Below are 15,452 nucleotides of genomic sequence, written 5' to 3'. Positions count from 1 at the left end.
GATTCTGGACCTGCTTCCTATGGATCTGATCTTGGTTTTCCCTCCAGGATTGTCTTTTAGATTGTGGATTATGGAAATTGCACAAGGCTTTGTATGTGCTTGCCATGAATCTGCGCGTGGTATTCCGTCCTGGATTTATTTTGGATTGTGGACATTGCACAAGACTTTGGACTTGCTTCCTATGAGTGTGAGCTTTTTCTTTCCTTCCTGGATACATTTTTATATTGCAGATTTGCACATTCACAGTTTTGGCTATAACTAGTCCACCAAGACTGGTAGGTCATTCTTCTGGTACTTCAAGAAGTCACCTCTGTGCCCGGGATTACCTCTGCTCTGCCATCTTGCATCCAGGGGTCCCTCAATTCAGTTAAGGAAATACTGGCCCTCAATTGCTAACCCTGTTTGTCTCTTTATCTCCCTTAGCTAGGGAGAGAGCCTGGCAGCATATCTCCCAACGAATCCAGTGATAATGCTGCAGTGAAAATGGCCACCAGATGGCGACATTTCCTTAAAAATTTACCCTCCAGGCAATTAAACACGAAGCAGGACGATTTGGCGTGGCCGGTTCGGCGCGGGACGATTTAACGCGGCCGGTTCGGCGCAGGAGCCGGTTCGGCGCGGCCGGTTTGGCGCAGGAGCCAGTTCGGTGCGGCAGCCCGTGCCGAACAGGCCGCACATAAATGTCCTGCGAGTTCTTCATGTAGGCACCACAGCCACGCAGACTGCACAGCCGGGCCCGCGAAGGTGGTGGCTGTGCTGCTCAGAGCAGTCTGCTCGGAGCAGCACAGCCCCCACCCTCGTGAGCCTGGCAGATCTAATCTGCCCTATGCGCCACACACCAGTGCATAAAGCCTGCTGTTTAGGGAAACGTTTAGTGCAGTGCACTGAAAGTGCGAGTTTCAACTTCATCCCACACTATTTTAAAATGAAACTGTTCTAGAGCGGCGCGCCAAAACATCCCAACGCCGAAACATCCCGTCGCCGAACCGAACAAACGGAGTGTACCAAATTAAACACTTCCCCCAAATATTCTAGGATTGCAGGTAATAATACTTAACTATACCCATTTTATGCAACTTTTTCACAGCGACATTATCACAAGGAATCCTCCTGATCTTTCAAGTCCGTGGTGAAGTGAGTTTAAAAGAAACCCATTTTAAAATATAAATCCGAAAGCAATAAACAAATCGAACACAGTATTAGTTTGAAATATTGGGGGGATAAACTGGGCTTGTGTAGAACACAAAATGGCGAGGGGGAGCGAGAGTCTCACAGCAAGTCCACAGTTATATAGAGGATCTATATGTCAATCTAAAGTGCAATATAGCATTCGCAAGCACAGTCCTTCAGGCAAGTTTAACACCAGGTGCTAAGGAGGGACAATATGCATTTACACGAGCAAGGCCATTGGCGGAGCCAGGGAGGAAGCAGGTCTAAACGTCGCTTTCGCACACCTCTGACGGAGGTCCCTCCACTCGGGCATCCGGTACTACAGGGCAGCAGCGGGGACTGTTCGAATGAAGACACGTGGCTCAGCGTGTTAGGTTTGGGTGGGACGTCTTGTGTATTCCTGCAACATGCGCTCAGGGGAGCCAGGTTCTAGAAAATGTGGGCAGGGCCTCATTTAGTGTGGCAGATGCCCAAGTCTCCCCATTCTTGATCAACCATAAATTTAGAATGGGGCCCGCAGGGACTTCGAAGATTGTGCATGGGTTAGGTGGGCAGCAATTAGCAGCGGGTTACCAGGAACGTATGTATACCCCTAGGATGTACCCTCCCACATGGTCACCATCTCACAGAACTAGTGTGAGCGGGTACAGCTGGAGTTTGCACAGGTGATGCCCTAATCCTGGATAGGATCTCCTTCCAGTAAAACTGTGATTGGGGCAAGAACACCACATGTGTTTCAGGGTTTCCAGTCTGCCTGCAACTCCTCTAGCACAAAGGTAAGTATTCAGAGGCAAGTTTGTGAAGCCGGTAAGGGGGGGGAGACACCTCAGCATAACCCTCGAAGGAATTTCCTTAATAAAAGTGCATTTGGAACTTTTTGGGGCTCTTGACCAGTTAGGGGCCAATGCCTCAGGGGTGATTTCCAATTGAAGTCCCCTCTCCCAAGCCAGCATGTAAGGTAGTTTTTCACTTGGGTCGGATCTATCCAAAAGCCTATATATTTTCATTATTTTATGTGTACTTGGCAAATAGCTGATAAATAGTTACAGGGGGGTAGGTTCCCCAGAGTCAGCACCATGTACCATCCCTGCTGTGGTCCAGTGCCTCACCTTGCAGTAATACACCCTCTCCAATTCAGGCAGTGATCATTTTACCTTGCAGTCCTCATAATTGAGCGGGCGATCCTGGGCATAGCAATTCTGAAGGAGGCCATACCTCCTCTGGTGTGGTGAAGTAAGGAGTCAGAAAAAGGGGTGGCATGGTTCAACAATGTTTTGTTTAAGAAATAAAGAAAATAACCTACCTGTCCCTGTCTCACAAGGGTTATCCCTACCTAAACAAATCTCAACTGAGGTGCTCGTCATCAGGATGTTTGTGTAAATAAAAGAATGTCTGTCCACTGTCCAAAAACCTACTCTCACACCTGTGTCTCTCTTTCCTTATTTCCTGTTGGTATTCAGAAAGCTGGCTTTTTAATTCTGACACCAAGGCCTGATTAGTCTCAAGCACCCTGCTCTGAGCTAGCAACCGATCTTTTATTTGCTGCAGCTCATGCTGAAGTGATTCATTCTCCCTCTGTGAGCCGTGTATGCTGTGGGTATATTTAAGGTGATTCTCCTACTGGAGACTAATCTTTTTCTCTTGCTCATGCCTACAATTCGCTGCCTCTGATAGTTCAGCTTCTATTTGTCTCACATGCTCTACTAGCTCATTCTTTTCTTCTCTAATTCTGGTTAGTTCCTGAGAACCTGACTATTCCTTTTCTGGATCCACTTTTAACCTGAATGCATCTTGGTCTTTGACCAGTTATAAATTCTGTTTCAGAATATTTACATTCTACTGCATTTCATCAAACTCCTTTTGTGAGTTCATCTCTTTGATGATGAACTTTTTTCCCTGTCCAATGTCTTGATGTGTTGCTTGACGGCCACAATATCATCTAACAACCCTCTATTATGAGCCGTCTGGTCATTCAATTGGGAATGCAGGTGACTTATGCAGTGCAGCAAACTTTATATCCCTCTCTGCACTTGCTTGCTGTTGTGTTTTCAGCTCATCATGAGGTTTCTCAATGAGCCTTTTTTGTTGTAACTCAAAGAATTTGCTCTGCTGCACTTTATCTTCAAAGCTGTGTGAGCTCTTTCGGAGCCTATTTCCAGCCAATCACGATGGAGGGGCAGTCCCGGAGGCGGGAGGCTAGGAGGAAGTGGGAGCGGGGAAGCGCGTTGGGGAAACAGGGAGACGCATGCGCCAGATGACGTCAGAGCACTCAATAAATAGGTTATTCTTTCAATTAATTACAACACAAGTGCATAAACGTAACTTGTACTTTACACAACCGAACATATCCGCTATTGAGGTGGTTATCTAAAAATGTATTTTGACATCAGTGTATAACATCAATAACAAAGACGCATGCACCGCAGGATGTCACATCACTCTAGGCAACATTTTATTTACACAATTTCTTAATAACCTGGACATACAAAATAATTTAGGACCATCCAGAAGGGTTGTAAGATGAATTAGGATACCTATTTTTCATGAATCTTTTACTTTTAAACTCAAACTACTTCGTCACTCACGCATGCGCATAGTGTCATCATCACCTTTACCAGATAAAAGCGGTGAAGCAGTCATTCCTGGTCATCCATGACACTAGGAGGACTCTACAGTAATCTGGAGTTGCAATCACCTCAAGTAAATTTTAGACTGGGTTTGTACATTTTCTACGTTTTGTCCTTTATCTCTAACACCTCTCAGTCACAGTCCTGATGAAATGTACCCTGTTTCCTCAGATTTATCCTTGGATGAAATTTGAAGTTCCCCCCTGCAACCTTAGGTACTAAGAAGCATAACTTAGAAGATTTATGCAGTTGAGCGTCCACCCCCCCCCCCACCCCCCAAAAAAAGCATTAGATCCTCCTGGGACTCTCTGCAAATTCTGCAAGAGTACTAATTGGTAAATCATATAACCCCATGTTCATTTCCTTTCTGGGCACTTACAAGTTACTTTCAGCCCACTTACCATGGCTATACGTATGTTTTTTAGAAATTGACCCGGATGGAAAGCAGACTCTTTGCGGGAAGATGATATTTGCAGTAATTCGAAGTGGCAGGAATACAATTCCTAAGTAAAGCGATCACAAGGTTAGGATCTTCTCTTGACCCATTCTCATTTTTCACTGAGCATACCGAATATGGTGATTTAACAATGAGGGTACCCCAGTGGTACACTGCAAGACACATGACTCCCCACCCCCCTTCTTCCCTTTTCCTAAAGAATGCTAATAATGTGGATAAAATCTACAAATACGCATAAGACTGGCTAAAATTGATCTGCACCAGCCAGGCACTTACTTACCAAAGAAATTCCATCATGAGATGTATCTGCCACACTATCCAATATATGCTGATAGACAACCATTAGGCAAATCAATTGACGGTGTATTGAAATCCTAACTATTGATATGAACATCATAAGATAACAAAAATGTATTTTCTGTTCTTTGAATTGTCTTTACTTTGAATGCATTTCTGTAAATATGCTACATGAACCTTAGTAAGGTTATTTGTTTTATTATTTTTCTAGAGACACTGAAAAAAATGTCTTTGCCCCTGATGAAGAGTATTAACTCGAAACGCATTGGGCCAACAACACAATAAGTTTCAACTTCTTGTGATATTATGAATATTGTCATTTGAATTTCTATTGTATCAACTCAGTGTTTAATTGCTTAAAACAGTTATCTGAAACTTCTAATTTTCTTAAATGTAGTGGTATGATGCAATGGTAGTCACCTTGCCTATAGGTGAAAGAGTCATGGGCATAACATACCACACACAACTTACTTTTCTGATATACTCAGATTATAGATAGTGTGCAGGGGACGGGAATCCCTTTTTTTTGTTGCTGTATTATTTCCAACCTAGATGCTAAGGTTGTGACTTTCTCCCCCGCACCTTGAACTTCCTAAAGTATCAACTTCACAATAGTCCATCACTAGATTAAACAAACTTAGAATAACAGGATATAACCAGGTGTGCTTATTGTTTCTTTTTTTGTTCAGGTCTGTGATCCCCAGGGTGTCACAGAGACGTACTAACAGGGTGTTGTAGTTAACCGTGTCATAGGCAGAGGAGAGGTCAAGGAGAATGAGGACAGAGGGAGTGTTAGTGTCAAGGTATGAGAGCAGGTCTTCACGGATGTTCAGGAGAGCAGTTTCCATGCCTCTGGATGCTCTAAAGCCAGACTGATGCTCATGGAAGCAACCAATTAATTCAGTGTGGAGGGTCAGCTGAGAGATAGCCAACTTCTCCAGGAGTTTGCCCAGGAATGGGGTGATAGAGATAGGGCAGTATTTTGCCGGAACTGAGGGGTCGGAAGAGGGTTTCTTGAGCAGAGGGTGCACCAGAGAGTGTTTAGGAGCAGTTGGGAAAATTCCAGTGGAAAAGGAGAGATTGCAGATATCAGCCAAGGCTGGGGTGAGGGTGTCAATATTGTCCTTTATGGTTTTGGAGGGGCAAGGGTCCACCTGCTTGGATGAAGCCTTCATAGACCGGACTTGTCTGGATACCTCATTGGGTGTGACCGGTGAGAGAGAAGAGAGGGGGCGTGGAAGGGGACACAAACCGAAGGCTTCATTGTTGGTGTGTGCTATGGTGTGGAAGAGAGGGAGGAAAGGATGTCTTGGGTTGTTGTAATGAAATGTGCAGCCAGGGCAGAGCAAAGGTCCTGGGTGTGTATGATAAAAGAAGAGGCTGCTGTAGGAGTGGCCAGTTCCTTCAGACTTTGAAAAGTTTGGTCGTGTTGTTTGATGCCACGGAGATGCAAGCTTGAATAAAGACTCTTTTTTTGGACCGGATGCAGAGTCGGTATTGCCTTTGAAGGAGGAGGCAGGCCAGTTTGTCAGATGGTTCGCCTGACGAATTCCATTTCCGCTCAGCTGTCCTACAATTGCGTTTAAGGGCAGCCAGATCAGAGTCGTACCAAGAGTTGCACTTTTTGGAAGGCTTCAGTCGGATCCTCATGACAGGGGCAAGCGTGTCGAGTGTTGGAGATGGAAAGATTGATATTAGCGAGGCCTGTGTCAGGGTGGGAGTCAGCTGCGGGAATGGGAGGAGGAGAGTAGGTGAAGGCAAAAGCGGCCACTGTCACTTTTTTCATGGTTCTGGTGACTTTGAACCCAAGTGGCAGTGCAGGGTGTGTCGCTACAAGAGGAGAGAAGAGCTTCAGGTGTGTTGAGACAAGAGAGTGGTCAGTCCAAGAGAGAGAGGCAGTGAGTGGGATAGAGAGAGGAATGTCCATGGAAATGAGAGCATCCAAAGTGTGGCCCGTGGTGTGCATAGAGTCAGAGGGTAGGATAGAGAGGGAGAGAGAGTCACAAAGGTAGCGGAAAGGACCTGAAGAGTCAGGAGAGTCCAGATGGATGTCAAGATCACCCATCAGGAGAAGTTGAGAGGAGGAGGAGAGTAGGGAGGAGGCTAGGTCAGCCCATTCCGAGTGGAAGAGAGTGGACTGTCCTGGTGGCTGATAGAAGGTGGCAATAAGGAGAGAAGATTTGGGGGAGAGTGAGTCTACAAATTAGGCACTCGAAGGAGGAGTAGGCCTGAGTAGGGATGATGGACCCAGGTATCCATTCTGGGAAGATAAGCGCCACTCCCCCACCTGTCTTCTTAGGCCTAGGTGCAGAGCGGATTTTGTAGCCTTCAGGGAGGAGTGTTTCAAAGCTTGTGACAGAGCTATCCTTGAACTATGTCTCTGTGATGACGAGCACATCAAGATCCACAGGTTCGAGGAGGTTGCAGATGTCAGGTGAGTATTTGACGGCAGAGCGAGTGTTGAGAGTGGCAATGTGGAGCAGTTTACCATCTTTGAAGGTTTTCCTCGAGGGGGCACAGGGGACAGTGGTCCCGTCCCGTGAGGGTGGCAGGAGGGCCACGGGATAGTGGAGGATGGTGAACGGGCTAAGGCCGACAAGGGAGCCGGGACAGTACGGCAAGACAGGGGTGCCTGTACAGAGGAGGAGGAAGGCACAGTGGGCCAGTGGGCCAGTGCAGACGAGGAGGAAGGCACAGTGGGCAAGGGCGCCTGTGCAGAGGAGGAGGAAGGCACAGTGGGCAAGGGGGCATGTGCAGAGGAGGAGGAAGGCACAGTTGGCAAGGGGGCCTGTGCAGAGGAGGAGAAAGGCACAGAAGGCAAGGGAGCCTGGCCGGAGGTATAATAAATGTTTCACTAAAACAAGGGTACAATGACAGTATGGGTCAGACAAGGCCAAACTTCCCTCAGAAATGGCTAAATGTACAGCGCAGCCAGGGCCACCGCAAGCTTCACTCACAAACAGGTACATTATGGGCACTTACTGGTATAGCAGCTGGGGTCAGTATGAGTTTCCTGTACCAAGATGCATAAGTAAAGCATTGGCAGAGAAACTGTTTGCAAGGGGTTGTGAAAACTTCTTGCATAAATGGTTCTATGCCTAGCACAAACATAACCACTGCGAGTTTGCCCTCACACGCGGATACAGATACGGCCTGTGCAAGGCCACAGAAGGTACAGCATGGTGAGAGGCAGGGAAAGCTCCCTCACAGACAAGTGGCACAGCATGGACAGACCCAGTGAAAGTTTTTATTTGAAACCTACATCAGAGCGCGAGTGCTGGCTCCTTGCAGCGGCATCCAGTGATAATGTCGCCTGGGAAAAGGTTGCCAGGGGGGTGACAAGTCCCCAAATTTGCACTGCCACGAAAATCAAGCACTTTCCACAAACATTCTATGACTGGGGTTAGAATAGAACATTTTACCCGTCCTAGAATTTGTGGCGGAGAGACGTTGTGGGAGCGGGGGGGGCTTAGGGGGATATAGCCCCGGATAGAAGCTCAGGGGCTACAACCAAAAGGCTAGCTAGGCCCGGGTGCTGACAGTTCCGACATTACCGTAGCCCCGGAACTTGTCCAGACCTAGCAACACTCCTGGGCGGAAGGCTTTTTGGGGTATAGGTAAAAAAGCTGCCTACATGGCTACTTATTCCCAGGGGACACCATCACGTGGACCCTTTGCAGCCCGCCAGCTACATGCTTATGCAGATCTCTCCCTTCATATGTTCCTCTCCCCTCAGCAGCAGCTCCTGCCAATGGCCATGTGCTGACCGGGGAGTGGGGTGGTTACTGGGGCGCACTGCACACACTTGCCTGCTTTCTGCACTCTGTCTCATCAAGATCTTGCTGTCGGCCTGGCTTCTTGTATGGGAGGAAAGGGGGCAGATGAAGAAAAGCTGGTAAAATCACACATAACCACACACACAGCTCCCTCATTAAAAGGGCCCCTGACCATCGCCCAACACAGACAGAGTCCACTCACACGTCTGCCCGCCATGACCACTGTAGTTCCGCATTGCTTTGAAAGTTAGCACAGAAAATTGCAAATCAAGGGCAGCTTTATTGTCAACGCTCCCATAATTGCCAGATACCAGGGGAGTTGCTAGGTCTGGAAAAGACCCGGGGCTAAGCTGATGTCGGAACTGTTGGGACTGGGGGCTAGCTAGTCTTTTGGCTGTAGCTCCTGAGATTCTATCCGGGGCAACAACCAAAAGATCAGGGGCTATAGCCCCCTTAGCCCCCCCCTAGCAACGCCCCTGCCAGATACTATTTGCAGAGTCGAGGATACAAACAAACTGCACCTTGCACGTAGTGAGTGTGTGTCGGAAATGGAGCCTATTTCTCCCCAAAATGCCCGCTAATGGGCAAGTGCTAGCTGATGGGCTTGAGATCCGCTGAAGCAGACCCTTGAACCGTGTCAGCTAGTGTTGGCCCGAGTATGTTCAATTTATTCTACAAAGTAATTGCCAGAATTGGACTACCAAGCCTAGTGGCCAAGAAAAGAATGGCCTGTGTGAGAGGTAGAAGCAGATGGAGACACAGAGGGTAAAAAGAGGGGGGGTAGGCCTTTTAAGTGAAATGGTCTAGAGGTGCGAGTATGTTTTGGGCTCAGGAGCGGCCCGGCTTTGAGGGCATCTACAAAGCTTCAGTGTCATTGTTCAACTGGTCGCGTTGAAACAATGCGCAAGGGAACAGGAGAGCCAATGTCCTTCTCATTGACCCCTTGGGCAGGCAAGGCCAGGTTTCATAAGCAACAAAGCTGGAGGAACTACTAGCACTCTTAACTGAGGGGGGGGCTTGGAACTGCGGCTCTTGTGGCGGTCACAGCCATGGACCATACTGCATGAAAGGTCTCCAGGCCTTCTTAGAGCTTGACGGGTGCGGTTGGGAGGGGAGATTGCTCTCGAGCTGGGCACTCCAATTACCCAAGCTGCATCATCCAGCACGGTCTACCCTTCTCGACCTGGGATGAATAGCGATAGAATGGGGATGGTTGAAGGCTGGGCCATGAGCGCCAAAAACATTTTTCAATTGCAAATACATCGTTCGGGACAAAGCCTTCAGAAAAGTGTCAAACATAGGCAAAGTGAATAGACAGTCTTAAATAAATCCCGGAGCCTCTTTATCTCGGTTCAGGTCTACTTGATCGAAAATATTGGACCTTTTCCAATTTTACCTAATTTATTTGGGTCGTTTTTTTGGTCGAAAATGCAGCGGGAGACCTCCGCACACCCCCCCCCCCCCACTCCTCCTCCACCACCACGCCCCCCTCCTTGACCTATTCCCTTACCCCTCCACATATATATTTTTTTTTTAATTTGACCGGAAAAAATCGATCACAAAAATTCATATTGAAAAGTTAAAATGTTTTTCGATCAAGTATGTTAATACCCTTTATTTCAGCCTGTTCCCACAATTTTTCTTTACTTTCATGTTTTGCCACCTTATAGGCTGTGTGCCGGATCAAGGACTGGCTGGAATCAGAGACCCAGATCAGAATATTGCACTCCCTCAATTCACTTGATAGATGCGATTTGCAAATTCGCTTTTATACACGTCACAATATCATGCTTTTGTCGCTGCCAGCTCTACCCTTTGCTTTATTGTGTGCATCACGATAACTAAAGAAATGAGTCTAGACCAGGATATGCTCTAATTGCTAAGAGGATCTGATCAGACCCAAATGGCAATGGCACAAACATGTCAAGGGATTTTTCTTTAGGTAAAAACTCCAGAAAATATTAAAATGCACAGTATTTTATTTATTTGCATTTTTAAAGTGCTCACACAGCCCGCGGGCATCGAGGCACTGTTACAGGAATATGTCTTAGTTGCGTATTTATAACGCCTTAATACCCAGAGGTTTCTAAGGGCGGACCAGGGGATCGAACCTGTGTTGCTTTGTGTCTTGTTTCCAAGGTGAGCATGTTGCCACTGAGCTATCCTCCCGGGACAAGCAGTGCCCACCCTCTGCATAGATCACCAATACATTAGCAATACTCAGGGGTCCATATCATAATACCTGTGAGCAAAATAATATCCACCTCAAAATAAAGCATACCTTCATATCCACCTCAAAATAAAGCAAGCTAACTATAGAATGCCTATAAAATACATTGCACCAATGGAAAATGCCAATAAACAAATTTAAATAATAAAATAAAATACATTGCACCAAATGTTTAAAAAGGAAATGCATTGCCCCATATGAACAACATTGCCCAAACATTTATTTTTGACCAATAAAAGCCCCGTTCTGCTGTATTAACAGCGGGCAGACCCCACTGCGCCTGCCCCTGTGCCTACAGCTTCCCCAAAGTCACTGTTCAATTTTTTCAAAACATACATTTCTGTCTCACTTGATTTTTTCCACGGTTATGGCCCCCTCTCTAGTTTTCACTTGATCATGTGTCCTACTGTTGGCGCACGCCTCAAACCTACAATACAATCAAAAACGGTTCATTAAGCAAGCAGGGTGGGCCTGTGACCCCCATAGCAGCCCATTCCCTAAAGTGATCTTACTTGCAAAATGAGGCGTGGCTTCCATTCATTCTTTCCGGCTGTCGATTCACTGGATCTGGGGGATCCAGGTGTTCGGCCTTCTGGTGGACCCCTACATTTTTACAGGTACTCACTATCTGCCAGTTGCATCTTCCGTCTGAGTGACCCGTATCTCTGCACACTTGAGTGTTTGTTTGCTTATTTATTTATAGTGCACACCAAACCCTGAGGTACCTGGGCTATATATATAGTGTCTTTGAGCTACATCACTGGGTCTGTGTCCCAGGGGTTTTGGTTGTAGGCAGGGTGATTGTTGGGTGGTGTGCTCCTTTGGGCTTCTCACCCAGTCCTAGTGAATTATGGGTTGGCGTTTCTCGCTGCGGGGCAAGTGGGCTTTCTGACTGCTCTCATGCACCTGGTCTGGCTGCATGTGATGTGTCTCCAGGTATTCTATTATTGATATTGTTGGGTGCTTGTCATTAATACAGGTGTTCCCAGCGGTTGTTTCCGAGTGGAATCCTTAATGTATCTGTGCTTGTTGATTATGGTTATTCCACTTGTCCCCAGTGGTTGGTCTTGACTTTTCCTGTTGTGTTGCTGGGTGGTTATGGAAATTTCATTTAGCCCAGTGCCTGTTCTCGCTTTTACATTCCAAGTTTGCCTGGAGGTTGTCTTCACTGATCTGTCCAGTGGGTGCACTCGCCAATATTGCTGGCGTTTCTTTGGGTGCACTCTATTCATGGCCCATATTTGCCAGATGGCTGTTTCCAATGAAATGCTGGTTTGTTCTTAGTAATTCTCACTGTTTTTCCTGCTCTCTCCCTCTTGGCTGGTCACTGAAATTCCTGGTGTAGCTCTCTGAACTGTTGATCGATATTGCAGGTTTGCCCACTGGTCGCTGTCGCTGATAATCCTGCACACTGATATTCGAGGCTTGCCCAATGGTGGTGCTTCTCATTGATATTAGTGATGAATCTCTCACAGCTTGCCCAATGGTGGTGCTTCTCATTGATATTAGTGATGCATCTCTCACAGCCAGTCACTGATATTCCGGGCTTGCCCAATGGTGGTGCTTCTCATTGATATTAGTGATGAATCTCTCACAGCCAGTCACTGATATTCCGGGCTTGCCAAATGGTGGTGCTTCTCATTGATATTAGTGATGCATCTCTCACAGCCAGTCACTGATATTCCGGGCTTGCCCAATGGTGGTGCTTCTCATTGATATTAGTGATGCATCTCTCACAGCCAGTCACTGATATTCCGGGCTTGCCCAATGGTGGTGCTTCTCATTGATATTAGTGCTGCATCTCTCACAGCCAGTCACTGATATTCCGGGCTTTCCCAGTGGTGTGCTTCTCATTGATATTAGTGATGAATCTCTCACAGCCAGTCACTGATATTCCGGGCTTGCCCAGTGGTGGTGCTTCTCATTGATATTAGTGCTGCATCTCTCACAGCCAGTCACTGATATTCCGGGCTTGCCCAATGGTGGTGCTTCTCATTGATATTAGTGATGCATCTCTCACAGCCAGTCACTGATATTCCAGGCTTGCCTGGTGGTGTTTCTCAGTGATATTAGTGATGCATCTCTCACAGCCAGTCACTGATATTCCAGGCTTGCCTGGTGGTGTTTCTCAGTGATATTAGTGATGCATCTCTCACGGCCAGTCACTGATATTCCAGGCTTGTTTGGTGATGCTTCTCATTGACATTACCTGTGAATCCTTCACAGCCAGTCACTGATATTTCAGGCTTGTCTGGTGGTGCTTCTCATTGATGTTACTGGTAAAGCTCTCACCCAGTCACTGATATTCCAGGCGTGACTGGTGGGGCTTCTCATTGATATTCCTGGTGTACCACTGTGCTGTTCACTAATATTTTAGGCTTATCTGGTGGTGGTAATCATTGGCATTACTTGTGAACCCCTCACAGCCAGTCACCGATATTAAAGGCTTCCCTGGTGGTGGTTCTCATTGTTATTACTGGTGAATATCTCACAGCCAGTCACTGCTATTCCAGGTTTGTCTGGGGTGCTTCTCCATTTTATTACTGGTGAATCTCTCACAGCCAGTCACTGATATTCCAGGCTTGTCTCGGGTGCTTCTCAATGATATTACTGGTGAAGCTCTCACAGCCAGTCACTGATATTCCAGGCTTGTCTGGGGTGCTTCTCAATGATATTACGTGTGAATCCCTCACAGCCAGTCACTGATATTCCAGGCTTGCCCGGTGGTGATTCTAATTGATATTCCTGGTGTAACAGTAGGAGCTGTTCACTGATATTCCAGGCGTGTCTAGTGGTGCTTGTCAATGATGTTACTGGTGAATCTCTTACAACCAATCACTGATATTCCAGGCTTGTCTGGTGGTGCTTGTCAATGATGTTACTGGTGAATCTCTCACAGTCAGTCACTGATAGTCCAGGCTTGTCTGGTGGTGCTTGTCAATGATGTTACTGGTGAATCTCTCACAGTCAGTCACTGATAGTCCAGGCTTGTCTGGTGGTGCTTTTCGTTGATATTCCTGGTGCAAGACTAGGAGCTGTTCACTGATATTCCAGGCTTGTCTGGTGGTGCTTCTCAATGATATTACTGGTGAATCTCTCACAGCCAGTCACTGATATTCCAGGCTTGTTTGGTGGTGCTTCTCAGTGATATTACTGGTGAATCCCTCACAGCTAGTCACTGATATTCCAAGCTTTTCTGGTGGTGCTTCTCGTTGATATTCCTGGTGTAACACTAGGAGCTGTTCGCTGATTTTCTAGACTTTTCTGATGGGGGTTCCCATTGATGTTACTGGTGAAGTTCGCACAGCCAGTCACTGCTATTCCAGGTTTGTCGGCTGGTTGTTGTCCCCAATAATAATGTTCATTGATAGTCCTGGTTTGGCCGACGAAGGCTCTCACCGATGCTCCTGGTGTAGCTCTCCAAAGTCTACACTTTTGGCCCTGGTTCTGATAGTGAGGGTTCACTGGTGTGTCACTATTCCTCCTGGTCTATCGGGTGATGGTTCTCACCGACATTCCTGGAGTGTGTCTCTGGGAAGTCTTTCTTCACTGTCAGTCGCAGCTTGTCCTGTAGTGGGTCTCACTGATGTTCCTGCGGTCTCTCGCTCATTAAAGTCCTGGTTTCGGCCGCTGGTTGTCACAGTTATTCCTGGTGTGTCTGACGGTGGTTCTCACTGATACTCCTGGTGTATATCTCTCATCTGTTCAGGTTTGCCCACTGTTGGTTGTCACTGATATCAGGGCGGTGCCTCGCTGGGTCACTCCTAGGTTTGCCACGCCCTCTATATTAGTTGTGGGGCCACCAACTTACACACCTGGTGCAAGTCTAGCTCCCCGTTGCCCCCCAGGGGTACCCGATAACAGCGAATCTCCGAGCGACGGCCGTCTTTTATCTGCGACACAGCCGTTTCCTTCTGTGGCACCAGCGGAGGCCCTCCCTGCGCGCCAGACGCGGCCTGTCTGCTCGGAAAGCATGAGGGATTTACCCTTCCTCCCTCGGACACAATCCTCTTACCTCCGAGCCGTGCCCTACTTCCAGGACTCTCCCGCTGCAGGCAAATCCCTGCTGCTCCTGGGTCGATTTACCCGCGCGCTCGGTGCCACCCCATGTTATATAATTCAGTTAGGCCTGTGAGTGGGCATGCCCGCCACGTGGGCCTTTCTGCCAGTTATAAATTCAGGCGTGGATCCCCCCCAGCCACCCCCGTGACGAGGGACTTTGTGCGGTTCAGACAATTCGAGGGCAAGGGACTTTCATACTTCACCGAGGTCCTCATATAATTGTGGCTGTTAAACACGTGGCATTTTAAATACCGCCAATTTTACCGCATGGGATAGTGGGATACATAGAAAGTACTGCATTGGGTAAATAGGTGCTGCAGGTGGTTAAATAACCCTTATCTGCCCCATGAAGTAGAAGGTATTTCATTAAGTTAATAAAAGGTACTATATGGGGGAAAGGGCCCATATTTGCAACGCCACTCCTAAGTGAGTGGTATTTTTAAAAACACGTGGTATTTTACATAGCACATATGTTTCTTTACCTTTACCACTAAACACATAATGGGCCCTGAATGATACACACCGTGCATCCATCAGAAAACCATCAGTACAGCAGATTCATGTGGATTCAAAATCGAGGACTGCCGATTGAACGCGCATTTCAGCAGCTGGCGGGAAACTCACTGAGCTACTTTAGACACAAAGACGTAATAGAACATCAAGCCTTTGCTTTCGGCTCATGTATCTACATTACATGCAGATAATCAGCAGGCACGGATCTGTATAATGGCAGGCGGGATCTTCGAGCGTAGACGCGGCCTGCTGCGCCACCTAGTGACAATGCTGAAGACAGGCAACGTTCTAGGAATGGCCTGTCTTTATCTGTAAAGGCC

The 15,452-nt window shown here is 47.3% G+C and overlaps 1 protein-coding gene across 3 annotated transcripts in view; it reads right to left on the bottom strand.

Moving 5' to 3' along the window:
• Window positions 1-14,568, bottom strand: part of GRAMD2A (GRAM domain containing 2A) — a 439,501-nt gene extending 424,933 nt beyond the window's left edge. The window contains exons 1-2 of one of the 3 annotated variants that reach the window (XM_069624655.1): window positions 11,070-14,568; window positions 10,894-10,984 (exon numbers count right to left, since the gene is read on the bottom strand). In XM_069624655.1, the coding sequence (XP_069480756.1) occupies window positions 10,894-10,895 (2 nt within the window). In that variant the 5' untranslated portion in view covers window positions 10,896-10,984; window positions 11,070-14,568. The remainder of the gene's footprint in view (window positions 1-10,893; window positions 10,985-11,069) is intronic. The other 2 variants (XM_069624656.1, XM_069624653.1) reach the window with 2 other exon arrangements.
• Between the last annotated feature and the right edge of the window lie 884 nt (window positions 14,569-15,452).

Source organism: Ambystoma mexicanum, chromosome 11, assembly GCF_040938575.1.
Source record: "Ambystoma mexicanum isolate Mex_15411 chromosome 11, UKY_AmexF1_1, whole genome shotgun sequence".
NCBI classification, from domain to species: domain Eukaryota; kingdom Metazoa; phylum Chordata; class Amphibia; order Caudata; family Ambystomatidae; genus Ambystoma; species Ambystoma mexicanum.
Note: the sequence above shows the minus strand (reverse complement) of the source record. Positions and strands in the feature narration are given on the sequence as shown.